The sequence below is a fragment of the Cynocephalus volans genome, chromosome 14, assembly GCF_027409185.1.
Source record: "Cynocephalus volans isolate mCynVol1 chromosome 14, mCynVol1.pri, whole genome shotgun sequence".
Classification (NCBI taxonomy): domain Eukaryota; kingdom Metazoa; phylum Chordata; class Mammalia; order Dermoptera; family Cynocephalidae; genus Cynocephalus; species Cynocephalus volans.
Genome location: NC_084473.1, coordinates 57,932,637 through 57,960,236, shown reverse-complemented (window position 1 = coordinate 57,960,236; position 27,600 = coordinate 57,932,637). Strand labels below are relative to the sequence as shown.

Genomic DNA, 27,600 nt, shown 5'->3' with positions numbered 1-27,600 from the left:
GGGCATTTCCTTAGCCCACCACTTTATGCAGCTGCATTTACTTTGAGAGTCGGATGGGTTGGAAGGTCCAGGTCTTGTGTGTCTGACAGTTGGTGCCGGCTGTTGTCTGGGATTCCTTATATTTTCTCTACATGGCTTCTCATTCTCCACTAGGGTAGACCAGTTTCCTTACATGGTAGTCTTAGCAGTGCTGCAGGAAGGTAAAAACAGAAGCTATAAGTTTTCTTAAGGTCCATCCTCTGGGCACAGTACTGATTCTGCCACATTCTGTTGGTTGAAGTAATTCACAAGGACAGTTCATGTTTAAAGGGGTTGTGAAGTAGATTCTATCTCTAAATGTGAGGAGAGGTAAAGTTTCATCTTATATCTTGTACATTCTCTTTCTTGTGCATCCCAGGGTGGGAAGAGTTGTGACCATTAGAGAATCTACCACATGCTTTCTAAAAAACTTAGTGTCTGGTTCTTTTCTCCCTATTCTGTAATGTTTGTACCTGACTTCTCTAAACTTCTCTTTCTTCATCTAAAAATAATAGTCCTTTACTGGAATATTTTCACATTGAATTGAGACTATTTAGAAACATAACCCAGGAGGCAGATATTTCCCCTATTACAATTCTCCATATGAATATTTTAAATCAGATTGTGCTCTGTATATTCTGATTATTTTAACTTTTAAAATAATCTCTTACACAATAAAAGATATATTAAACATTCTAAAAATATGCCATCTTAGAATCTTTTTTCAACAAAAAGGGCATTCATTGTGTAAACCTGAAAAATTTAACCTTAAGAACACCATGTAAATTGTGTTTTAATGTCTTAAATTGGTATTTGAAAGATACTGAAAGTAGTTTGGTTAGGGACCTAGGTATGTGAAATTCATGCAGAAATAAATTTTCTTTAGTTAAAAATTTCTTAACAGTATAGAACTGTGAGTAATAATACTATATTTGCTGTTATGTTCCTAAAGTCAATTTGCTCATCAGTGTTTTTTTTTTCTTTCTGACTTTCAAAAATGATAATCTCCAAATGTAGGCATAGTTTACACTCATCTATACTTTTCCTTTTGGAATGAAGTGCCTCATTATTACTGTCCTTGATAATCATTCCATGTGACTGCTTGGTTGAAAGCAATTATTTCATAAGGTCTTTGATGAAAAATTCTAATGAAAAAACACCCATAGATTAAAGTAAACGAGGAACCTCCTTATACAGAATTAGGTATGTGCTTCTTTGACTTGCTGTTTGTAATAGTTGTTTCCCAGGTTTCTAATATCTTAGCACTGATCTGTGACAAATACCCTAAAATTCCTAGTTTCTATCCCCGTGGCCATATGTAATTAAGGGTCAACTGTTTCAAAGGGTCTTAGAACCAAATACATATATATTATAATTATATATACATATTTATAAATATGTGTATATGTACACGTAAACAGTTAAAGAAAACCAGTACTTAATGTGCAGTGCAGTGGAGCTTACTAGAGATTTTTATCTCACTTTTCTTTAAGGAGATAGTCCATCTAGTCTTCCTTTTGTACTGCTGTGCCATCCTTTCCCAATATAGCCTTTGATTTTGATTTTTAGTTTTTTTTTTTTTAAGAGGCGCAACTTGGCAAAAACTCTTTTAGAAGGAAAAGATTCAAAACTCACGTGTATTTTGATAGCTGTGATTTTGGAAATGTGGTCAACACCTTTATTTTATGGAAGAGGGAACTGGCTTACTGAGATTAAAAGATTTGGTTAGGTTTGCATAGCACTTTCTTGAGAAGAATCCAGGTTTTATTATTATACTCCACTATTTCTTGAATATTTCAAACTAATCATTGTGTTATTGCATCCATTGCCAGTACTGAATAAGAGGGGAACTTGGAGCCCCTCCTTATCCACCTCCTTACCTCTCCCTTTCCTTCCTATCCTCCCTATAAAAGCTGATAATATTTTTAAAATTATCTGGTAAGTGGAAATAAGTAATACTAATTGAGGATAAAAATATTTTTGGAGGGGAGCTAGTTGCATTTTTTGTTTGTTTTGGCAGCCAGCCTGTATGGGATTCAAACCCATGATCTTGGTATTATAAGGCTGTGCTTTAACCAACAGAGCTAACCGGCCAGCCCCTAGTAGCATTCTTTATCCTGAATAATTTTGTGTAATACTATGAGATATGTATTGCTTTAGCGTTGTAAGTTTTTCCTAACTAGAATGAAAGTGAGTATAAAAATTGTAGAAAGGAGAGATATCACTGCATTTCTGTTAAATATGAGATGTCTTCAAAAAGTTCATGAAAGGACCTGTATTATCTTTAAATTCTATTTTTCCACAGACTCTTTTTTTAATACCCTCGTATATGAGTGGTATGATCAGGCAGATTAAATATGTACATTGTTATTTACATATTTCTAAACCGAGTCTGGTGATTTCAACACCACTGACATTTATTTATTTATTTATTTGTATATTTATTTATTTACAGCAGCTGGCTGGTAAACAGACTTCTTTGTAAGCAGGAATTTTATTCGTAGTCCACTGAGCTTCAGTTCTTCCTGGTTTGATCATGGAGCAGCATTTGCTTAATTACATAAAGAATTACTTTAATCTATAGTTACTCATTTATTTCTCTCGTAAAATAGTAAGCAAATTCCTTTTTCTTCTTAAAATAGGATGGCATCATCTCATTTAGTAAATATGAGGTTTTGATTTAAAAAAAAAGACTCAAAAAACCTTTTGAAATCACTGATGCATTTCTTAAGGCCCTCAGGAATTACCTAAAATTAGAATTTTTGAAAGAAAAATGTTGATTAAGCTTTTAGTGAGACTTCCTACTATTGTTCCTAGTGTTGGTACCTACAGATATGTGTTAACTCTTTAAATACTACTTAAAATGAGAGTATAATAACACTTCAGGATACTATCTTCATGTATCCAGAGTAGAAATATGAACTGGTAAAACACGTGATCTGAGTGGCCAAAATAGGTGTAACCAAGTCCGAGAGTAACATGTTTCACAACAGTATAGAATTCTATTAGGAGATTTTCTAGCTGCATTCATGTTAAGCACCAGAAATCTTGACTCTAATCTAATATTCCAGCATGATTCACTTGGTTGTTGATTCTGTATTTAACAATACTACAGGAATTCTTAAATCCTGGACTTTTTGAAGACAATGAAAAGGTTTGTTGAGAATGACATAAAACTCCCTGATAGTGGAAGCTTGGGAGCAAGTTTAGGAGGGTTAGTATACTTACTTTGACAAGTGTTTTCACTGAGGACATTTTTTGTTTATTTTGAAATGTGAGAATTCTGTGATTGCTTTCAGTCAGTTTTCAAACTTTATTTCAGCAGTAGAACTTAAAGATACACAATAGGTAATGGCAGTGTATGGATGGGTTCCTTCGGCAGCTTCTTCGAGAAAGTATGTAGTTTTCTGATTATAAAAGCAACATTTTCAGTGTGACAAATTGAAAAAATACAGAATATACAAAATACAAACTTTAAAAAGCCTTGAACCTCCTTTTCTCCAAAAAAAACCCCCCAAAACAAAAGAAGCAAACCATTGTTACCAAATTAGTTCAGATATTTCAAACATTCAAAAAATTATGAACATCAGATCATGGTTATAAATTCTGTTTTTTAAAAAATGTAATAAGAGGTATTATCTTTCTTTGCTTGTCCAAATGGATCTGCCTTTCTTAGTTTTTGTTTTTGTTGGCTGCCTCATATGGGGGTCTGAACTGTTGACCTTGGTGTTACAACACTGTGTGCTAACAGTTGAGCTAACTGGCCAGCCTCCACCTTATTTTTTAATAGCTTTTTTAATAACCTTTTAAAGGTATAACGTATATACTATAAAAATCACTTGTTTAAGGTGTACAATTTATTTTTAGTAAATTTTTAGCAAGTTAAGAGTTGTATAACCATCACCACATTCCTATTTTAGAGTATTTCCATCATTCCCCCAAAATCCCTCATGCCATTACACTTTATTTTTAAGCACTGCATAAGACTCTGGATGGTTATGCCACCATTTATTTAGCCATTTTATTGATGGATTTAGTTGTTTCTAATTTTGGAGTTATTTAATTATTTAACTTCAGTGAGCATTGTTATTTCCAGAACTTCTCTGATTCCTTAGGGTAAATACCTAGCAGATGAATTGTTCGGGCAAAGGGAATGTGCATTTAAAGTGCTGATAGATATTGCTACATTGCCTTCCAAAAAGATCATGTCACCTTACACACTCACCGACAATGGATGAGTGTACTTTCAGGTGGTATAAATCTTATGTATGGAAAGCACATTGTGGAACTCTTGAATATACCTCTAGGCAATTCCAGAGTATAGTTTCAAAACCACTTAACTAGTTTATGATGTAGGTTTATAAGCATTACCTCAATTTTTAAGGAGAGTTAAATAGTTTTTGTTTAAGAAATCAAGATAATGTATAGTACATACTATAGAATGATTTCTTTGAAGTAGGGTTAAAATATACCTTAAAGCTGATTCATATTAGCTTCTGTTAGGAATATCACTGTTCGTGAGAAGCAGTTGCAAAATCTGTGTTTTTATAAAATCAGTCTTTTAGAAAATTTTATATTTTTAGATTGTCATTTAGTATTTGTGACCTAATTTTATTTACTTTTTTTTTAAAATTAGGATATATCAACTCAAGAAAGTAACATATTAGGGGCATTCTGTGATATGAATGTAAGTGTTTATCTCTTTTCATTCTAAGGTTTATGGAAAATTTTATGTTTTGGTTTTTTGTTCATGTATATCTTTTGAGTTTATTTTCGTGTTTGACCATTTCTTTCCAGTTTTGTTAATAAAATAAAAATTATTCCTGATAAGTTTTAAAAATAATGATATATATTTTTTTGCAGGATGTAGAAGTACCATTACATTTGCTTCGTTATGTATGTTTGTTTTGTGGGAAAAATGGCCTTTCTCTCATGAAGGATTGCTTTGAATATGGAACTCCTGAAACTTTGCCATTTCTTATAGCACATGCATTTATTACAGTTGTGTCTAATGTAAGTATTGTTATGTAAGTAATGTAAGTTGTGTCTAATGTAAGTAGTGTAAGTATGTCCAGAAAAGGCAGGTTTTGAATGATTTGCATGTACAATAGAATTTTTTTTCTGGATTGTATTTTGAAAAATTGAGTATAGAAACCTTTTTTAAGGTCTTTATAATTAAATAAGAATTTGAATGAAATTAGTGAATTTTTACAGTTAAAATAGGTAAATGTAGCCATTATTTCTTTTATGTAAAATATAAGATGGGTGACTATGCACAAAACTCTTTTGTTGATTTTTAACTGTTTTTGCCTAGGATTTTGTCCTGGGAAAATTTTGACTGCTTAGGATTTTTGGTTGCTTAAATGATGGTTAACCTAGGGCTACTACTACAGTGTGCTCAACTTCCCTCTCTATTACAAATGAAGATGTAACATTTCTTTTTGCCTTTGTAAAGAAGTTAATTCTTCTACATGTTGTGAATATCAGTTACTGTGAAGCATAAGTATGGAAGTAAAGTTAAATAATTTTTATTACCAGTATATTAAAACTCAGCCTTTAATAAACTGTTCTGATCATTATCTTAAAAAAAAAATTGGTATAGTGAAAGTTAAATATAACCTGAATTCTTGTGTAACTGAATTACTGTAAATACAAACTAATATGAAATATTCAAAGTATATATAAAGCAAAAATATTGGGTGAAGAAAAACTTAATATTTTGTTGCATTGTTTCTAATGATAATCTCTTTGCACTGGAAAGAGCATTGGCATCACTGTTTACATTTATTGCATTATCTGGACCTGCATGTTTTCATATTTGAAACAAATGATTTGTATCAAGGTCATTTTTAGTTCCAAAATTCTATGATTTCTGATAGGTTGAAAATATTACATACAGTGGCATATAGGGGAATAATGTAGACTTTGAATTCACAGTTGTTTTTGAATCCTGAATCTGTTCCTTATTTTCTTTATCTGTAAAATGGGAATGATCGATGGTTTCTACCTTAGAGGATTGTTGTAACGTTTAAAATGAGAAGATAGATTTTTAAGCACTTGACATATAGTAAGCACTGTAGTAACACTTGATAATTGTTATTCATTTTAGCTATTATTAAATACTTAACTGAGTCTTTTATTCTGACTGAATTTATTTGGTAGGAAGTTCTATTAAGTTTGGCTTCCTCTGGGAGGAAAAATAAAATCTAAACTTTTGAGTGAACTAAAACGCTATGTTGACATTTTAATTTTATATTATGGTAATTTTGGAGAAGGCATATACCTTTGAAATCCAAAATTCACAAAATTTATCAAAGGGTTTGCTTAATCAAGAATATTAAGTAAACCTGGATTAAACTTTATTTCTTGAATTTATTTTACTAATTCTTGGTTAAAAGTCTTGTATTCTAGAAAGTTTATTAAAGACTTTATTTTACTGTATCTTTAAAAGTTATCCTTTACTAAAGAAAAAGGTTTAGGCTTAGATTCTGTTTCATCTTTCTCTTCAGGTTTTTTATGACTGCTAATTGGTGGGCTGTTAGCTTTCTTTGTTTTGCAACTCAACTGAGGCCATTAAACCAAAGTTAGATTTAAAATTAGCCATACTGCTTAAATTAATAATGTATTATTTTGAATACTGTATTCTATGTTTATTTTTCTGAGAGTGTAATGTGTACTTTAAAAAATTTATTTTGGGGGGGCTCACTTGAACCCATGTACTTTTTAATCAAAGGTTTTAATAACTCCATTGAGTAGCTCTTACTTGGCACCTTATCCTCATGAAAAACGTCTTTTACTTACATTTGGCCCTGTGCATCATTCTTATTTCTTCTTTTTCCCTTTTCCCACTGGCTGGTTTGGGATCTAAGCTTTTGACCTTGGTGTGCTATAGCACCTTACTCTAACCAACTGAACTAACCAGCCATCCCCTCTAATTTCTTTAATATAGATAACACTTTGGTGCAAATTAAGAGCTTAAGTTAGACATCTTTTTATGATCGAGGTTTCTGCAGAACCTGTGCTTTACTTTTTCTTTTTCCCCACCGTCTTCGAGTTTTTCTTAAAGAGCTAATGATACTTAAAGCAGTAAAAGTTTCGGCATGATTTCTGACTTTTTTGGTGTATTGACTACCCCACCTGAAATTTATATAAATACTTAGTGGTTTCTTTAAACAAGTAAAGTAGACATCTGTTTGCATTTGAGAAACTTGAAGACCTTTACATTTCAGAATTTTCTAGGTGCATACAAATTGATCTGGAGCATAGTAGTAGTTTCCTTTAGTGGGTCATTGTATAAATGCTGGTCATTTTTATTTGTCCGTTTATTTTTTTGAGAAACAGGCAGCTTGTTTAGCCATGCTGTTCGAGCTTCAAGAAAGCTGAAGTTCCTGTTTAGAAATCTCTGAATTTGCATAGGCTTTCCCACATCAATGAAAACTCCTAGTACATTTAACAATGAAAAAAATTAATAGACTTTAGGGCAATTCTTTCCTTGTAAAGAAAAGAAAAAAACTCATAAGTTACAAACCACTTTTAGGGTAGGATAGATATGGACTAACCTTTTTGAGTACCTTTTTCTTCCTCAATTTATTATGGCAGATCACACATTAGGAAGAGAACATATTTGATATTACTTTCTGGGACCCAGACCGTTCTGTTTTTCTTGGATGGTTTCCTTTTACTAGGAAAAGTAACTTTATCAGGTGGTGAATGTTATCTCTTACAACCTGAACCTGCAATCCTGAACTTGTATTACGGGAAGACTCACTGTGCCCTGGGTTTGAATTATCAACAAAGAAAGAAAATTCTTACTCAATAAGATTTAGGTTCAAATCTGATAATATCCTCAAGCCCATATTCTTATTTCAGTCTCAAAAACTCTTTTGCAGTTCTTAACTAGCTCTGATTGTTAGCAGATTTCTCAATTTTGCACATAATATTTCACTTATTATATGGATCTATTCTTTAGTAATGGCTGCAGGCATAGGAGAGCAATAACGAAAATGTTTATGTAGTTTTCTTACTTTGTGTTGGCCCTTAGTTATTCAGCAAAAACAGCTTACCAACATTTAACACAGGTTAGAGAAGTAGAACACAGTTGTACAAGTTTCCCCACTGAGACGCAGATGGAAATTAATCTTTCGTCCCTTTGTTGAGTTATATTTGGTTTTAGCTTATAGTGTCCTTCCTCAGCCTCAGCTCTTTGCCTGAATTTGTCATCTCCGATATAACACCTTTTATTAATTTATGAAGAATCCAGTGGAGACATGGGATTTATTTTATTAACAAGCATGGAGAAGAAAAAAGTGGAAATGGTGCTTAATAAAGAAGACTCACAAATATATGCTCTAGAAAACATATGACAACTTAAATTGTTGAGATGTAGTCAGAGATGCAAACTTCTGGGGGTTATAGTGACATATCAGAGGACATAGTAACAATTTCTGAATTTCATTGTCCTGAAACTGCTTTTACAAATGCACTAACAAGGACTTTAATATCAGAAATTAGAGTAGGATTATATATTTTCTGATACCTCCATACTGCATAGGAGTGTAGGTTGACTGTTCTGTGAAGTTTTCATTTTGTAGCTTTATCAGAACCATCTTTGTGATACAGAATACTGTTTTTCTGCAGTTATAGGGGAGCAGCGGGCATTTTTCTTATTCCTGAGATTTTTAATCTGTAGTTAGGAGAGCTAGAATTACATTAGCACCAAGAGGAGGAAAAGCAAACCTGAGAAGCTCAAAACTTACAGGAGGGAAAGAAAAAGGACACACATTGTAGGATTAATAGCATATGGAATTTGGTTCTTATACTGCTTGCATGTGTAGTAGTGTTAAAGAATGTCAATTTTATAGAGATATAATCCTGGGTTTGAATTGTAGCTTTGTTGGTGTACTACGTAATTTGGGTTTCATTTCTTTTATAAGCCCCTCTTGTCTCATTTATCAGAATGGGAATATTAAGGGCCTGGTAAATGGTAGCTCTTCTTTCTATTAAAAAATTTTCCTACCAATTTTGACATTTTTTCTTCACTTGTCATTTTAAATTTTTTATTCATTTGTGTCTTTGTTTATCCCCAAATAAAAGGTATTGCTGTAACTTCGTGTTCATCCCCTCTAATATATCTTATGTAAAATAGAATCTTTTAACCTTTTTTAAAATTTGAAAAATAACATTCATGCAGAAAGTGTATAAAATGATAATATATGGCTCAGTGATTTATCAAAGTGAATACCCATTTAATCACTACTCAAACCAAGAAACAATATATTGTCAGCTCCCCAGATCACTCCAAGTCTCTTTCCCCTTTAAAGTAAACATAATTTGTACTTGTATGGTGATCACCTTTCTGCTTTTCTTTATGGTTTTATCACCTAAGCTTACATCCCTAAACATTATGATTTAGTTTTGTCTGTTTTGTCACCGATGCAGATGGAATCACATTCTGTGCATTATTTTATGCCTGGCTGCTTTTTTTTTTTTTTTTGTGACCAGCCGCACCGAGCGCACCGGCCATCCCTATGTAGGATCCGAACCCACGGCGGGAGCGCTGCAGCGCTCCCAGCGCCGCACTCTCCCGAGTGCGCCATGGGGTCGGCCCTTTGGCTGCTTTTTTTAACATTGGGATTTATATTGCGTGCAGTTCTAGTCTGTTCATTTTCACTGTTGCGTAATATTCTTTTAAAATAAATATACCAACATTTATTTACTCATTTTACTGGTGATGGACATTTAGGCTATTACAGTTAATGTGGGTGTCAGCATTCTTTTATTTGTCTTTTGGTGTACATGTGTGTACATTTCATTTGGATATATATCTAGAAGTGGAATTTCTTCGTCAATTGGGTACACTTGTATTCAGTCTTAACGTTAATGCTGAAGTTTTCCTAAGTGACTGTATTAATTTACACTGCTGCCTGGTCTGTGAGAGTTCCCATTGCTACATATTTTTGCTAACACTTGGTATTCTTATTCTTAGACATTTCTGATGGATGTATAGTAGTATCTCATTGTGGGTTTTTTTTTTTTGACCAGTAAGGGGATCGCAACCCTTCGCACAGTGTGGTCTGCACCACGCTCAGCCAGTGAGCGTACTGGCCATCCCTATATAGGATCCAAACCCGCGGCCTCGGTGCTACCAGCGCCACACTCTCCCGAGTGAGCCATGGGGCTGGCCCTCATTGTGTTTTTATTATGTATTATTTTTAATGACTAATGAGATTGAGCAATATTTCATAGGCATATAAGCCATTTGGATACTTTTTGTGAAGTATCTGTTAAGATCTTTTGCCCATTTTAAAAATCGTCTGCTGTTTTAATGATGCTTGGAGATTTCTTTTAATTTTTGGATACAAGTCTTTTGTCTGATTTATGTATTAGTAATATCTTTTTCCACTTTGAGGATTGCTTTTCATTCTCTTGTGTTTAAGAAATATGAGGGCACTTCAAAAATTTGTGGAAAAATAAAATTGAAAGATAATATGAATCTTTCCATGAAATATTTGAAGTACCCTTGTATTATTCATCAGATTTTATGTTGTATAATTTGTCAGTGTTTTCCTTTATGGTTAAGGTTTTCATTTCTAGTGGAAAAAGTCATTCTTTACCTTAAGGGATATTTTCCTATAGTCTAGAAGTTTTGTTGTTTTAACTTTCAATTTTGGTTTACATTTCAAATGCAATTAATTTTTTTGCATAGTGTGGGGAAGGGATCAAGATTCATTTTCTTTTTCATATACATGTCCACTGGTCCTAACACTATTATTGCAAAGACAGGCCTTTCCTCTTTGTTGAGCAGTACTACTTTTGTCATAAATCAGATCTTTGTGTGCATGGGTCTGAGCTCTCTAACATAGTCCATTAGTCTACTCACTTCATCTTGTGCTGTTTGCATACTATCTTAACTTCTGGAGCTTTATAAGAAGTCCTGCTATCTGGTAAAGCAAGTGGTACCTCTTTGCTGGTTTTCCTAAAGGTTTTGGCTCTTGTACCTTTGGTCTTGGAAATCAACTGAAGTTCTGCATATAAACCTTTTAGGATTGCATTGAATCTGTAGATCAATGTGGGAAGAACTGTCATCTTTACAATATTGAGTCTTTTATAAATATGGTAAATGTCTCCTTATTTACGTGTTCTTTAATTTCATTATAATTTTCTGTGTTTTTGTGTAGAGGTATATCTTTGTTAGATTATTTGGCATATGATATTTTTTGATGCTGTTGTAAAGAGAATCTTCTTGAAAAGTTTTCCTATTCCTCGTATATAAGAAAAAAACATACATAGTGTGCACGTATACATATATATGTGTATATTTACTCATTTGTATTAACTTTCAAAGCATCAGTCTTGCTAAATTCATTAATTCCAAAGAAGTTTATGTGAAAATTGTTTTGGATTTTCTATTTACATAATCATATCATCTCAGAGTAATACCAGTTTTAATTCTTCCTTTCTAGTCCTATGTCTTTTATTTAGTTTCTTGCCTTATTGCACTGTTTAAGACTTTCAGTTTAAGTGGATTTGAGAAGGTTCTTTGTCTTGTTCCTAGTTTCAGAAGGAAGGCTTTTAACATTTCACCATTAGTGTAGTATATGCTATAGAATTTTTATAGATATCTTTTATTCGATTAGAGTGAAGCGATACATTCTATATTTTCAAATTTGTTTTTAATTTGTATCCTTGACTACGTCAAGGGTTAGTATCAGAGTTTGTTGTTTGGTTAGGATTTTTATTCTTATGATATTTAAACCACTGTGAGAATAAAACTGTTATAATGTAATCATAACAGATTTTAAAATGGGCTGGATTATCATTTAGAAAAAGTAAGGAAACAGGTTTATTATAGCTTGTATTATAACTCAGGTGAGGGATTTTTACAATGAGAGCTTATTTCAGTAAATAGTTTCTTATATTATAATCAGTGTGTGACTATAACACATATTTGCCTTAGATGGATCTTGAAATGACTAGAAATTATAGGTGATTTGATATTTTTTAGTTGGAAGGATGAGATGGATTATTTAAAACTGTGATTGTTTATGAAAAAACTAAGTTAGTGCTTTGTATTGGGGTTGCTGCCGTGCAAAGGTATAGGGAAGCATGTAGTAAAGAGATACTACTTGGATAGATGGTTTTCCCTTTTCAGCAAGAAGCTAGTATTAATTGTTCAGATTGATTTTACACATAGGATAAATTACCTGCTGTATGTGTGATTGTATTTTGAAGTTATCCTTTTCAAAATCAGTAATAAAACGTATGTAGTTTTAGAAGCCACAAAATACTAAATGCTCTTGTTTTTAATTAGTGAAAGACATGTATTTCACATATTGGTTATGTATTAATATCATTTTTATGTTTCTCTAGATTAGAATATGGCTGCATATCCCTGCTGTCATGCAGCACATTATACCTTTTAGGACCTATGTTATCAGGTAAGTTTATAAAAATCATTTCCCCCTGATTATCGATGTGTAATACATTTAAACAGTTTATAACATAGAATTACATTGTTTGAAAATTCCTTCTAGTCACATCCTCTAGAGAAAATTTTAATTAACAGTTTTGTGTATATTATTTTTTATGCACTTATTGGGTTTATATTTAATGTTTAGTTTTTAGCAACTTGTGTTGGATTTTTTTTTTTTACATGAGTATATAAAAAGAACTAAAGTGATAAATAATTATTACTGTATTTATTTAGTCATCAGATACAAAGTATTATGTTCTGGGCTCTGGGGATATAGCACAGAAGAAAATAGATTAAAAAAATCTCTGCTCTTTTATGCATTCTATTTACAAAATAAATAAGTAGATGATATAGTACATCAGAAAGTGATAAGTATTACAGGATAAACAGCAGCAAAGGTGGATTAAGAGTTCTAGAGGGTGGGTTACAGTTTTAAATATGGGGATGGGGAAGGTCTCATTGAGGAGGAGGTGACATTTGAGTTTTGTAAGTCTCAACCTAAGAAGGAAACCTAAGAAGATGGAAAAGGAGTTGTATTGATTAGTCTTAGAGTATGAACTGTCAGGATGCTTAGAATTGTATTTCTTTTTTTTTTTTTTTTTTTTTTTTAAAGATGACCGGTAAGGGGATCTTAACCCTTGACTTGGTGTTGTCAGCACCACGCTCAGCCAGTGAGCAAACCGGCCATCCGTATATGGGATCCGAACCCGGGGCCTTGGTGTTATCAGCACCGCACTCTCCCGAGTGAGCCACGGGCCGGCCCAGAATTGTATTTCTTGATAAAATTTATGAGTTCTTTCTACTGTTATTCATTCATGCGCTAATATTTGAGTGTTATTTTTCCAGTACTATACGAGTTGTGGGAGAAAGTGTCAGAAAAAAAAAAAATCAGGTAGTGATGAATGCTGTGCAAGTAAGGTAATATGATACAAAGGGAATATGAAGCCCTTCTGAAAGGTGACATCTGTGGGACATGAATCAGCTAATCCAGACATGATCAGATGGATGTATTCCAGATAGAAGGAGCATATGGGTATAGGTGCTGAAGTTGTAAAGAATATGACATATAATGAACTAGAAGCTGACTGGTATAATTATGATTTGAAATTAGAATGATAAGCACGGGCAGATTATTCAGGATCTTGCAGGCCACTAAGGATTTGGATCTGTTAAGGGGTTTTCAGCAAATAAGTCATGATCATTTTTAGATCAATTTGGTCTTTGAAGTGGATCAAAAATTATATTGGGACTGGAGTAGAAGCAAGGACACTAGTTAAAAGGTTAATTTAGTAGTCCTGGGAAGAAATGAATGGTTACTTGTAGTAGGATTATTAATGGTGATTTTGAAAATTGGATGGTATATTAGCCCATTTGCTTACAAAAGAAATTCCTGGAACTGAATGATTTGTGAGAAAATGAAATTTGTTGCTTATGGTTTCAGAGGCTGGGAGTTCCAGAGTCTAGGGAACACGTCCGGTAAAGGTCTTGGTGTAGTGATAGTAATGCAGGGATATCTCACATGGCAGAATGGCAGAGCAGAGAGAGACTCACATGTGCTCTCGTTTTAAAGTCCTCAGTACGACACCCATAACTACCATTATTAGTCCATTCACTGGGGCATGGTCCTCAGAGACTAATCCCCTCTTCAAGGCCCTACCTTTCAATTGTAATAGGATTTCCCACCCTCAACAGTTACAGTGAGGATTAAGCTTCAGTGATTTGGGGGGACCATTCAGTCCACTGCAGATGGATATAAGTGAAAATAAAAACAAGACTGATGGGGTATAAGGAAAAGTGTCATTGTGGATGGTATTTAGGTCTCCCCTCCCCCATAGATTTCTCTTTTGTACTGTGGATGTCATAACTGAGATATGAAAGACTGGGAGAACTTAAAAGACAAGACTTTGAGATACCTGTGGGATATGTAAGTGGCACTGGCAAATTGGAAATATGAACCTGTAGTTTAAAACAGTTTCATTAATTTAAGAGTTGTCAGTGTAAAGACAGTACTTAAAAATTACGGGAGTGAATGAGGGCACTTGGGGAGGGAATATTATAGTAAGAGAATAGAGGTGAGTCTAGGATAGAGCCCTGTTGTATCAGTTGCTTTTGCTGTGTAAGAAAACAACCCCAAAACTTAGTGGCTTCATACAACAGCCATTTATTCTTTCTCACAGTTCTCTGGTTGGCTATGCAGTTCTACTGATCTGGTCTGACTTGGCTGAAACTGGATGGTCTAGGATAGCCTCATTCTGACATTCTGTGATTGACAGGCTGATTGGTCTTGGGGAATGAAGGACTGTCATACACATCTTGCAGTTGATTGGATGTCAGTTGGGGCATCAGACATTTCTCTTTCATCCAGCAGGCTAACCTGGGTCCCTTCTTCTGGTTGTAGAAGAGTTCCCAGCAAGAGAGGGCAAGCTCAAAGACTTTTCAAGATTCTGCTTATGTCATGTCTGTTAATATCCCATTGGTCAAAGCAAGTTACATGGCAAAGCCTAGAATCAAGGGGGCAGAGAAATAGATGACACCTCTTGATAGGAGGAGTAGAAAAGACTTCTACATGTAGTGATGGGAGAAATTTGTGGCTATTTTGTAATCTATTACAGGAGCATTAACATTGAAAGGTTGGATAGTGGAAAAGGAACCAGCCAAAGAGATTAGGTAGGGCCTGAGATGGAAACCAGAAGTTTGTGGTTTTGGGAAGCAATAAAAGGATAATGTTTAAAATGTACACATGTTAAAGAATTTTGGCTATTTTGGGGGAGAAGATGTGCTGTATATATGAAGTCAAGCTGAAATTTATTATAACAGCTGTGCACATGACAGTTATTAGAGAATAATAAATCTGTACTGGAGGTGCAGAATCCTGTTTTAAATGACTTGGCTCTTTGCAGTTGCTGATTCAAGTTGGTCAGCAAAAGGACACACTGCCACAGGTCACAGTCCTTTAAGTATTACTTAGAAATAGTTTAAATTGGGAATGTTAAATCTGAGAATGCCAGATTCTGCCGTATTAAAACATTATGGAGATATGGAGCAAAGGCATATTGTGAAATTATTGTGTGGTCTTTAGAAATGTTTTGTGATTTTTTGTGTATTTTCTGTTTCTGAATCATTTCAGGTATTTATGCAAGCTCTCTGATCAGGAGTTACGACAGAGTGCGGCTCGTAACATGGCTGACTTAATGTGGAGCACAGTGAAAGAACCATTGGATACAACATTATGCTTTGATAAAGAAAGCCTAGACCTTGCATTTAAGTACTTTATGTCACCTACTTTGACTATGAGGTTGGCTGGATTGAGTCAAATAACAGTAAGCTGTATTTGCTTTATTTTTGGTCATTTTTTATTTGCCTTATAGTTCATCATCATAATAATGATACTCACTTTTTTATGGAGCACTTTATACTAGGCATTGTGCTAAGCATTTTACATGGATTACTTTGTGTGGTCTTCACAAATAATTTCTGTGTTTCTTTTACTTTATGAGAAATTTGAGGCTTAGATCTGTTCGATTTCAGTGTCAAGGGGATTATAAGCAGTTACTTAATTTTCCAGGCAGAAACCACAGGTTATTGGGCCATAGGACAAATTTCACTAACAGTAATGTGTTGTTTGTGTTATATAGTATTAAATACTGTTTTAAAGAGGGAGAAATCACATAAAAATCTATATTCTTGGCTTTCCGTGGTGGGGCTGTGGGGAGGAAGCCCTGTTATCCTTGGGTCTGTGTTCTTGCATAACAGTAATTTGCTAGAGCTAAGTAGTTAGCTGCATCCTTTAGGTGGATATGCTTTCTTTGGTTTGCTACAGTCCCCATTAGTCCTAACTCCTTTACATTTCCTGTCTGTATTTGTAGTGTAGTTACACTGAAAATCTCAAGTAGCTAGATTTTACCCACATATTGGACTTTGTAAATATAGGAAATACTTGTTTTCTATATTTTCCCAGAAAAATTAAATCCTGAATGAGTTTATCTAAGGAGCTTTTCTGGAAACTTTGTCTGTGATAATATATTACTTGATGCCTTGAATTACATTTTTGTGTTTTTTTTCCTTAATCAGCTTTTTTTTCTCTCGTGTGCTTAGTATAATAAAGCATAAATATTACTTGTGGAATGAATGTATTTAGTATTTTTAAATGATAAAGAAGGTAGTCATACTAATTGGGAGGTGTGTGTCTCTGATTATTTGTCTTATATTCTATAATTTTAATCTGGTTATTGATTATGATTTACATATATCAGTCAATTTACTGTGTTTCTTGACACTTGCTAACATATAGAAGAATAATTTTGGAAAAATCTTTAATTTCTTTTCTCTAATCATAGAATCAACTTCATACCTTCAATGATGTGTGCAATAATGAGTCGTTGGTATCAGACACAGAAACGTAAGTTGGAGCATTAATTTATACATAAGTATAACATTCTAATGTGTTGCTGTTTATATAATAAATATAATTGTGACTATTAGGTTTGACGTATTTAAAGTCTTAGCCTTTTGGCTTCAAATTGTACAGTCTTTAATAAGCTTTCAGAACAATTTGTTGACACATTTCTCTTTTTAGAAAGCATGTACCAATATATAGTATTATTTGTTGCAAAATGCAAAGGATACTATTTACACAGAATTGAATATGAAAACTATTGTACTGATAGTTTTCAGAAAGTATACTCTTTTGCTTCAGGCTGTTACAATAAAGTAATTTCTCCTTTCAATTATGTCAGTTTTTGCTCTGTATATTTTGGGGCCCTTTTGTTAGGTCCACATATGTTTATAGTTGTTATATGTTACCAGTAATTTGATCTTTTTATCATTATAAAATGTCTCTCTTTGTCTCTGACATTTTTTGGCTTAATGTCTATTTTATTTGATATTAGTGTACGCACTGCAGCTTTCTTATGTTTGCTGTTTGCATGGTATATCTTATTTCATCCTTTTATTTTCAGTCTGTTGTTTTGAATCTAAAGTATGTCTTTTGGAGGCAGCATATAGTTGGATCTTTTTTTAAAAAACTACCTAGTCCTGTACTCTGTGCCTTAATTGGAGTTTTTAATCCATTCACTATTAACGTCATTTATGAAGCTGGTTTTATATCTCCCATTTTGCTATCGGTTTTCTCTGTATCTCATGTCTTTTTTTATTTCTCTAGTCCTCTTTACTGCCTTATTTGCAGTTTATAGGTATATCTTGGTATACCATTTTAATTATATTTATTTTATTAAAAAAATTTTTTTTAGTGATTGCCCTATGGGTTCCAATATACATTTAACTTCTTCAGATTATAACTAACTTCGTTCTAATAAAATACAAAATCTTTGCTGTAATATAGCTTCATTACTCTGTTTCTGATAAGAAGTCAGCTGTTAACCTTATAGTGTTTCTTTTGTACATGCTTAGTTGTTTTTCTCTCACTGCTTTCAAGATTTTTGTCTTTAGTTTTCAACCATTTGACTATGATGTGTCTAGATACAGATCTCTTTGTGTTTATCCTGTTGGAATTTGTTGCACTTCTTGGATGTGTAGATGAATGTTTTTCATGAAATTTGGGAAGTTTGGCCATTATTTATTCAAATATTTTTTCTGACCTACTCCCCTTATTGATTGTAGCTTCAGTAGGGCTACCCAGACATAAGTAAAATATATCATAAATAGTTTTATTTTAATGTTTTACTTTTTGAGGACCATATATCTAATTTTTAATGTTTTTTTAAACCTTTAGAATAAGTTCTTATTATAAAATATGTCATGTTATATAATATATAACATATGGATATAATAAATTATAATAAAAATTCCTACTTCTTTGGATAAACAATAATAGAAATTATTCAGTTTGTCTAGTTTTTCTGTATGTAATTCATATAGATGAAAAAATTGGGGATCTTTTTCTGTATATCTTATTTTAAAACCTATTTTCTTCTACTCTATGCTATCACTTCCCTTGTCATTCATCAGTGGAATCTTCATTGTATCAGGCAGGAGATTTGCCATTTGGCTTGGGGTTAATTCTTTTGTTTACCATTTTGGTAATCTACTTGCTTGATGTTATATCATCATAGAGGGCATATTGGGAAACCTCTGAATGCTTCAGTGCCTGCTATGGAAATAAAGTGGGAAGACTGTCTTTGAGTAGGACTGTATATCACCAATTAAGTGTTAGTTGGTATTCTCACTTGTGTACCTGGTTTTAGTTGTTATCCTAAATTTTCAGTTTGTTGCGTGTTTATAAACCCAGGGGATATTAGCATTTGTTATATTTTATTTTAGTTACAATTTGTAGTACTCTGAACAACTAATTGTGTATGATCACTTCTTTTTAATTTGTATAGAACAGATTTAGGTTTTCAACTTCTGTGTCTGCTTTTTTCTTTCTTTCTTTTTTTTTTGTTGTTTCGGTGGCTGGCTGGTATGGGGATCTGAACCCTTGACTGTGGTGTTATCAGCACCATGCTCTAATCAGTTGAGCTAACCAGCCAGCCCTGTGTCTGCTGTTTAGTCTTAAGAAAGGGTGATAAAAAAATTTTTTTTAAATGTACTATTTTTATTATTTCACTTTAGGTCCATTGCAAAAGAACTTGCAGACTGGCTTATTAGCAACAATGTGGTGGAACATATATTTGGACCAAATTTACATATTGAGGTTTGTGGATAGTTACATGGCTTCTCTGTTCTATTAAGAGAGAAGAGTATTTTAAAAAATTAACTATAGTAACTTTTTCTTTTCCAGATTATCAAACAGTGCCAAGTGATTTTGAATTTTTTGGCTGCAGAAGGGCGACTAAGTACTCAGCATATTGACTGCATTTGGGCCGCAGCACAGGTAATATTGACAACTTAAATTTATTGACAACTTAAATTATATGTTCTAAATGCTTTTACCTCTCCTATGAGGTAAGTTCTATTGTCATCTTCATTTTATAGCTAAAGATACCAAGACATAGAAACGCTGGGAATAGAACCTCTGCATTCTGGCTTCAGAGTTCATGTTTTACTACAATTGAAGGAAATCAGACCAGTCAGTTGAAGTTTCTTCACACATCTATCTTGGCTTAATAAAGAGACATTTTCCGATTATTCTCATTTAATACAGTCTATCTTGAATGTTGTATTGGTATGTTTCTTCACTATTGTACTGATTTTTTCTTTAATTTTTCTTGAATGGGCATAAATCCACATGATTCAAAATCCAAAAAGTAAAGTAAAAGATATATTACATGTTTTTCCCTCCTGCCCCTGTCTCCCAGGCACATAGTTTTTACCTTCTCAGGTGTATCAGAGATTAATCTATATAAATAGCTGATTGTATATATTTTTGCCCTTCTCTTTTTCACAAATGTAGCATAACAGACAGACTTGGCTTTTTTTGACTTAATTTATTCTGGAAATTTCATAGCAATATATGAGGGTACTTCAAAAAATTTATGGCAAGATTTGTGTTGTCTCTTAATTCTATTTTTCTACAAACTTTTTGAAGTACCTGCATATGAAGTGCTTTCTTATTTTTCTTTAAAAGGCTGTATATTGTTTCACTGTATGTATGTACCATAATTTATTTAACCAATTTGCGTTCTGGGCATTTTTTTCCCCAATCTTTTCTATTATAAACAATGCTATAATAAGTAACTTCTAACAATCATTTCATCCTTTTGCAGAACTTACATGCAAGGAAAAATTCCTACTTACAAGTAGAATTGCTAGGTTAAAGCATATGTGTGGTTTATTTGTGGTAGATACTGGTATGATAATTCCACTTTTCCCTTAGCCGCCTCAGTGCATTCTGTCAGTAAACTTCTTGATCTTTGCTAATCTGATGGGTGAAGAGTGATATCATTGGTTTTTTAAAATTTGCATTTCTTTTATTATGAATGAGTTTGCAAATCTTGTGTTTAAGAATCATTTTGTTTCCTTGCCCAGGAACGTCTTCATATTCTTTGCCATTTATCAGTTGCTTTTCTTGTTTTTCTTTATTTGTAGGAACTCTTTACTCATCTGTGAAATTGGTCTTTTGTTTGTCATTAGGCCTTATGACTATATTCTAGTTTGTAGTCTTTTGCTTTTGCTTAAGGTGATTTTTCCTGTTCAGTTTAAAATTTCTGGTTTCAAATTTGTGGTTGAATTTTTTATGGCCTGTAGATTTTGTGTCATGGTTTGAAATGCCTTCTGTATGCCAAGATTATAAGAGAATTCCCATTTAGTTTCTTCCTATACATTTGCCATTGCAATTTTATATTTTAATCTTTGATCCAGCTGGAATTTATCTTGATTTTTTTTTTTTAATTTTATTTTGTTGATATACAATGTGGTTGATTATTGTGGCCTGTTACTGAAACCTCCCTTCTTCCTCCCTCTCCTCCCCGACACCGAACAATGTCCTTTCTGTTCACTTGTCATGTCAACTTTAAGGAATTGTAATTGTTGTCTTTTTCCCCACCCCCCACCCCCGTTTTTTTTGTGTGTGTTTGAATTTATTTATTTACTTTTAGTTCCCATCAATAAGTGAGAACATGTGGTATTTCTCTTTCTGTGCTTGACTTGTTTCACTTAATATAATTTTCTCTAGGTCCATCCATGTCGTTGCAAATGGCAGTATTACATTCTTTTTTATAGCTGAATAGTATTCCATTGTGTAGATATACCACTTTTCCGTATCCACTCATCCGATGATGTACATTTGGGGCTGGTTCCAACTCTTGGCTATTGTAAAGAGTGCTGCGATGAACGTTGGGGAACAGGTATACCTTCGAAATGATGATTTCCATTCCTCTGGGTATATTCCCAGCAGTGGGATAGCTGGGTCATATGGTAGATCAATCTGCAATTGTTTGAGAAACCTCCATACCATTTTCCATAGACGCTGAACCATTTTGCAGTCCCACCAACAATGTATGAGAGTTCCTTTTTCTCTGCAACCTTGCCAGCATTTATCATTCAGAGTCTTTTGGATTTTATCCATCCTAACTGAGGTGAGATGGTATCTCAGTGTAGTTTTGATTTGCATTTCCAGAATGCTGAGTGATGTTGAGCATTTTTTCATATGTCTGTTGGTCATTTGTACATCTTCCTTAGAGAAATGCCTACTTAGCTCTTTTGCCCATTTTTTATTTGGGTTGTTTATTTTTTTCTTGTAAAGTTGTTTGAGTTCCTTGTATATTCTGGATATTAATCCTTTGTCAGATGTATATTTTGCAAATATTTTCTCCCACTCTGTTGGTTGTCTTTTAACTCTGTTAATTGTTTCTTTTGCTGTGCAGAAGCTCTTTAGTTTGATACAATCCCATTTGTTTATTTTTCCTTTGGTTGCCTGTGCTTTTGGGGTCATATTCCTGAAGTCTGTGTCCAGCCCTACTTCCTGAAGTGTTTCTCCTATGTTTTCTTTAAGAAGTTTTATTGTTTCAGGGTGTATATTTAATTCTTAAATCCATTTTTTGTTGACTTTAGTGTATGGTGAAAGGGATGGGTCTAGTTTCATTCTCCTGCATATTGATATCCAGTTCTCCCAGCACCATTTGCTGAAGAGGCAGTCTCTTCCCCAGTATATAGGCTTGGTGCCTTTGTCAAAGATCAGATGGCTGTAGATGTGTGGGTTGATTTCTGGATTCTCTATTCTATTCCATTGATCAGTGTGTCTGTTTTTATGCCAGTACCATACTGTTTTGGTTATTATAGCTTTGTAGAATAGTTTAAAGTCAGGTAGTGTTATGCCTCCAGCTTTATTTTTTTTGCTCAGCGTTGCTTTGGCTATGTGTGGTCTTTTGTTATTCCATATAAATGTCTGGATAGTTCTTTCCATTTCTGAGAAAAATGTCATTGGAATTTTCATAGGCATTGCATTTGTATATCACTTTGGGTGGTATGGACATTTTCACTATGTTGATTCTTCCAATCCAAGGGCATGGGATATCTTTCCATCTTCTTGTATCCTCTCTAATTTCTCTCAGCAGTGGTTTGTAGTTCGCATTATAGAGATTTTTCACATCCTTGGTTAACTCAGTTCCTAAGTATTTTATTTTTTTGGTGGCTATTGTAAATGGGCAAGCTTTTTTGATATCTCTTTCTGCATGTTCACTATTGGAGAATAGAAATGCTACTGATTTTTGTGTGTTGATTTTGTATCCTGCTACTGTGCTGAAATCATTTATCAACTCCAAGAGTTTTTTTGTAGAGGCTCTAGGCTGTTCGATATATAGGATCATGTCATCTGCAAACAGGGACAGTTTGACTTCATCTTTTCCAATCTGGATGCCCTTTATTTCCTTCTCTTCTCTGATTGCTCTGGCTAGTACTTCCAACACTATGTTGAATAGGAGTGGTGAGAGTGGGCATCCTTGTCTAGTTCCTGTTCTTAAAGGAAAAGCTTTCAGCTTTTCCCCATTCGGGATGTTATTGGCAGTGGGTTTATCATATGTGGCTTTAATTATGTTGAGATACTTTCCATCTATACCTAACTTATAGAGGGTCTTTGTCATGAATGAATGTTGAATTTTATCAAATGCTTTTTCAATATCTATTGAGATGACCATATGGTCCTTGTGTTTGATTTTATTAATATGGTGTATCACATTCATTGATTTGCATATGTTGAACCTTGCATCCCTGGGATGAATCCCACTTGATCGTGGTGAATAATTTTATGTATGTGTTGCTGTATTCTGTTTGCTAGTATTTTAGTGAGGATTTTTGCACCTATATTCATCAAGGATATCAGCCTGTAGTTTTCTTTTTTGGTTATATCTTTACCTGGTTTTGGTATCAGGATGATGTTTGCTTCATAGAATGAGTTTGGTAGATTTGCGTCTGTTTCAATCTTTTGGAATAGTTTGTAGAGAATCGGTGGCAATTCCTCTTTGAATGTTTGGTAAAATTCTGCTGTGTATCCATCTGGTCCTGGGCTTTTCTTTGTTGGGAGCCTTCTGATAACAGCTTCAGTCTCCTTTATTGTTATTGGTCTGTTCAGATTTTCTACGTCTTCATGCCTCAGTTTTGGGAGCTTGTGTGTGCCCAGAAATTTATCCATTTCCTCCAGATTTTCAAATTTGTTGCTGTATAGTTGTTTATAGTAGTCTCGAATGATTCCTTGTATTTCAGATGAATCTGTTGTAAAATCAACTTTTTCATTTCTAATTTTTTTATTTGAATCTTCTCTCTGTTTTTTCTTAGCCATGCTAATGGGTTGTCAAGTTTATTTATCTTTTCAAAGAGCCAACTTTTTGATTCATTGATCTTTGTATTGTTTTTTGGGTTTCAATTTCATTAAGTTCTGCTCTGATCTTAATGATTTCTTTCTGTCTGCTAACTTTAGGTTTGGATTGTTCTTGTTTTTGTAGTTCTTTAACGTGAAGTGTTAGTTAGTTCACTTGCTATCTTTCCATTTTTCTGAGGTGAGCATTTAATGCAATAAATTTCCCCCTTAATACAGCTTTTGCAGTATTCCACAGGTTTTGGTATGATGTATCATTATTTTCATTAGTTTCAATAAATGTTTTGATTTCCTGCTTGATTTCTTCTTGGACCCATATGTCATTAAGTAGAATGCTCTTTAATTTTTATGTGTTTATATAGTTTCCAGAATTTTATTTGTTATTGATTTCTACTTTTAATCCATTGTGGTCTGAGAAAATACATGGGATATTTCCAATTTTTTTGAATTAGTTGAGACTTGATTTGTGACCTAATATGTGATCTGTCCTGGAGAATTATATATGTGCTGATGAGAAGAATGAATATTCTGAGGTTGTTGGAAGGAATGTTCTGTAGATATCTGCCAAGTCCAGTTGGTCTAGAGTCTTGTTTAGATCTTGTGTTTCTCTGCTGATTCTTTGCCTAGATGATCTGTCCAATATTGACAGTGGTGTGTTCAGGTCCCCTACTACTATGGTATTAGTGTCTCTTTCCTTCTTTAGGTCTAATAGAGTTTGTTTTATAAATCTGGCTGCTCCAACATTGGGTGCGTATATATGATTGTTATGTCTTCTTGGTGGATCAGTCCTTTTATCATTATGTAGTGTCCCTCATTGTCTCTTTTTATGGTTTTTAGTTTAAAGTCTATTTTGTCAGATATAAGAATAGCTACTCCAGCTCGTTTTTCTTTTCTGTTTGCATGGTAAATCCTTTTCCATCCTTTCATTCATCGTCTGTGTGAGTCTTTATGGGTGAGGTGGGTCTCTTGAAGGCAGCATATAGTTGGGTCCTCCTTTTTAATCCAGTCTGCCAGTCTGTGTCTTTTGATTGGCGAATTTAAGCCTTTTACAATAAGAGTTGTTATTGAAAAGTGTTGATTTATTCCTAGCATTTCACTGATTATTGTTTGGTTGTCTTAGGTGTCTTTTGTTCCTTGCTTTCTGATTTACTGTTTTGTGTTCTGTATTTGTTGGTTCCTTGGGCTGTAGATAGCCTTTTTGTTTGTTTGTTTTCTCTTCATGAATGCCATTTTTATTATACTAGTGGGCTTTGATTTTTCTTGGGTTTTTATGGCAGTGGTGGTTATTTTTCAGAACCCAAACCCAGTACTCCCTTGAGAATTTCTTGTAAGGGTGGTCGTGTGGTGGTCAACTTCCGCAGTTTTTGTTTGTCTGAGAAATATACGATTTGCCCTTCATTTTGGAAGGATAGCCTTGCAGGGTAGAGTATTCTTGGCTGGCAATCTCTGTCTTTTAGTATTTTGAATATATCATCCCATTCCTTTCTGGCTTTTAGGGTTTGTGATGAAAAGTCTGATGTTAGCCTGATTGGGGCTCCCTTGTAGGTGATTTGACGCTTCTCTCTTGCAGCTTTTGAGATTCTCTCTTTGTCTTTGAGTTTTGCCAGTTTGACTATAACATGTCTTGGAGAAGACGTTTTCGGGTTGAATACGTTTGGAGATCGTTGAGCTTCCCGGATCTGAAGATCTGTGATTTTTCGTATACCTGGGAAGTTTTCTGCCACTATTTTGTTGAATATGTTTTCAATGCGATCTCCTTTTCCTCCCCTTCTGGAATACCCATGACTCAGATATTTGAGTGCTTAAGGTTGTCTGATATCTCTCTCAGATTTTCCTCAATGCCTTTGATTCTTTTTTCTTTTTTTTTGTCTGCTTGTGTTATTTCAAACAGCCCATCTTCAAGTTCAGAGGTTCTCTCTCCAACTTCCGCAAGCCTGCTGGTTAAACTCTTTGTTGTGTTTTTTATTTTGCTGAATAAATTCTTCAGATCGGCAAGTTCTGCTACCTTTTTTTTCAGGGCATTGATTTCCTTGTACATATCCTCTTTCAGGTCTTGTATACTTTTCCTCATTTCATCATGATGTCTAGCTGAGTTTTCTTGTATCTCCTTCAGTTTCCTTAGAATTATCACTCGAAATTCCTTGTTAGTCATTCAAGGGCTTCTTGTTCTATAGGATCTAGATCTTGAGAGTTATTACCCTTTGGTAGTATACTTTCTTGATTTTTCGTATTTCTGGTATCTTTTCTTTGATGTTTCTTCATTGTGGCAGGAGGATTCACCTTCTACAGGATTGACACTAATGTCTGACTAAGATGTTGCTGGGGTTGCCAATTTGGTATGGCTATCTCAGTGACTGCTCAGTTGGCCCCAAGTGCCTTGCATGTGTGGTCGCCTCAGTTCTTGGCCCTGTCTGGGGAGCCACCTTTCTGGTCGGCTTGGACTCGGCTGGGCTGCTGGGTCACAGGGGTACTGCAGGGTGTGTGGTCTCTGCTGAGCTTTCACCTCCCGTGCTGGATGTCTCCCTGTTCCACTTGCACTGGGTCGGGCTGCTGGGATGGGCGGAGGCACCGCAGAGCATGTGGTCTCTGCGGAGCTTCCCCTTCCCCTGCTGGATGTCTCCGTCCTCCGTGCACGCTGGGCCAGGCTTGGGATGGAGCCGCGTGGTGGCAGAGAAGCCTATCTGCTGGATCGTGTGATGGTGGCCCTGCAGGGCATGTGGTCTCCGCGGAGCTTCTGCTTCCTCTGCTGGACGTCTCCCCGTTCCGTGTGCACTTGATGTTATGTTTTTATAGTTGTAAATTGGTTGATTTGTGGGAGAGAGTGACGCTAGGGACCGTCTGTTCCGCCATCTTGACCGGAAGTGGAATTTATCCTTATTTAAGGGGTTAAATATGTGTTCAAGTTTTTCTCCCATTTTTTTGTTAACTGGCTCAATTGCATTTGTTCAGTAACACTTTTTTCCCTTTCTGACTTGAGATACTGATTTTGTTGTCTTGACTACCTCATTTTCTGATCTTTCTAGACTGACCTATTTGTATGTCTAGTCATGATCTGTACCAGGAATGATAAACTTATGGCCCGTGGGCAGCTCAGCCACCTGTTTTTGGCCCTTTAAGGGAGTGATTGCTGATACCTAAATTTATACTTGTTTTTCTCCTTTTCTTTACTTGTGTCTTTGCAATATTTAAAAATATCTGGTAGGGCTGGTCCTTCCTCATTTTTCTAGTTTTTCTGTCTGAGTTTTCTATATGAATTTTAATACTGACTTAAAAAAATACTGTTGTTTTTATTGTGGTAATGATTAATTTGAGGAGAGTGTAAGTTCTGTCTATCCAAAACATGATATGCCTTTTCTTTTGTTTCCTTATTCTTAGAAATTTTTATTTTTTGGGCTGAGCCCGTGGCTCACTCGGGAGAGTGTGGCGCTGGGAGCGCCGAGGCCGCGGGTTCGGATCCCATATAGGGATGGCCAGTTTGCTCACTGGGTGAGCGTGGTGCTGACAACACCAAGTCAAGGGTTAAGATCCCCTTACCGGTCATCTTTTTAAAAAAAAAAAAAAAAAAAAAAAAGAAATTTTTATTTTTTATTGCCATTATAAATAGCGATTTTTCCATTATACTTAATTTCTCTCTTTGTCCCTCTCTTCCCACCTTTTCACTGTGTCTTTCTATCATAGGACTTCAGAAAATAAACTTCAAAATCTTTTAACTCTTTTGGAATTTATTGTTAAATGCTTTCCAAATTTGAATAAATTGCATAAATTTATGTTACTTATTGAGACAATACTTCTGTCTTGAAATGGAGGTAAATAGCTTTTTAGGATAGATTTTCATGTTTCAGTAACAGTGGACAAATTCCCTAGGATTTAGAAGGGCTTTAAGTATCATCTGATGCAGGTG

General features: G+C 34.3%; 1 protein-coding gene across 8 annotated transcripts in view; it reads left to right on the top strand.

The window, feature by feature from the left end:
• Nucleotides 1-27,600, top strand: part of USP34 (ubiquitin specific peptidase 34) — a 226,199-nt gene that overhangs the window by 45,723 nt on the left and 152,876 nt on the right. For all 8 annotated transcript variants that reach the window (XM_063078358.1, XM_063078359.1, XM_063078357.1 and 5 more), the window contains exons 4-10: nt 4,655-4,705; nt 4,882-5,031; nt 12,388-12,455; nt 15,618-15,810; nt 16,828-16,889; nt 19,061-19,142; nt 19,230-19,322. In XM_063078358.1, coding sequence (XP_062934428.1) covers nt 4,655-4,705; nt 4,882-5,031; nt 12,388-12,455; nt 15,618-15,810; nt 16,828-16,889; nt 19,061-19,142; nt 19,230-19,322 — 699 coding nt within the window. The remainder of the gene's footprint in view (nt 1-4,654; nt 4,706-4,881; nt 5,032-12,387; nt 12,456-15,617; nt 15,811-16,827; nt 16,890-19,060; nt 19,143-19,229; nt 19,323-27,600) is intronic.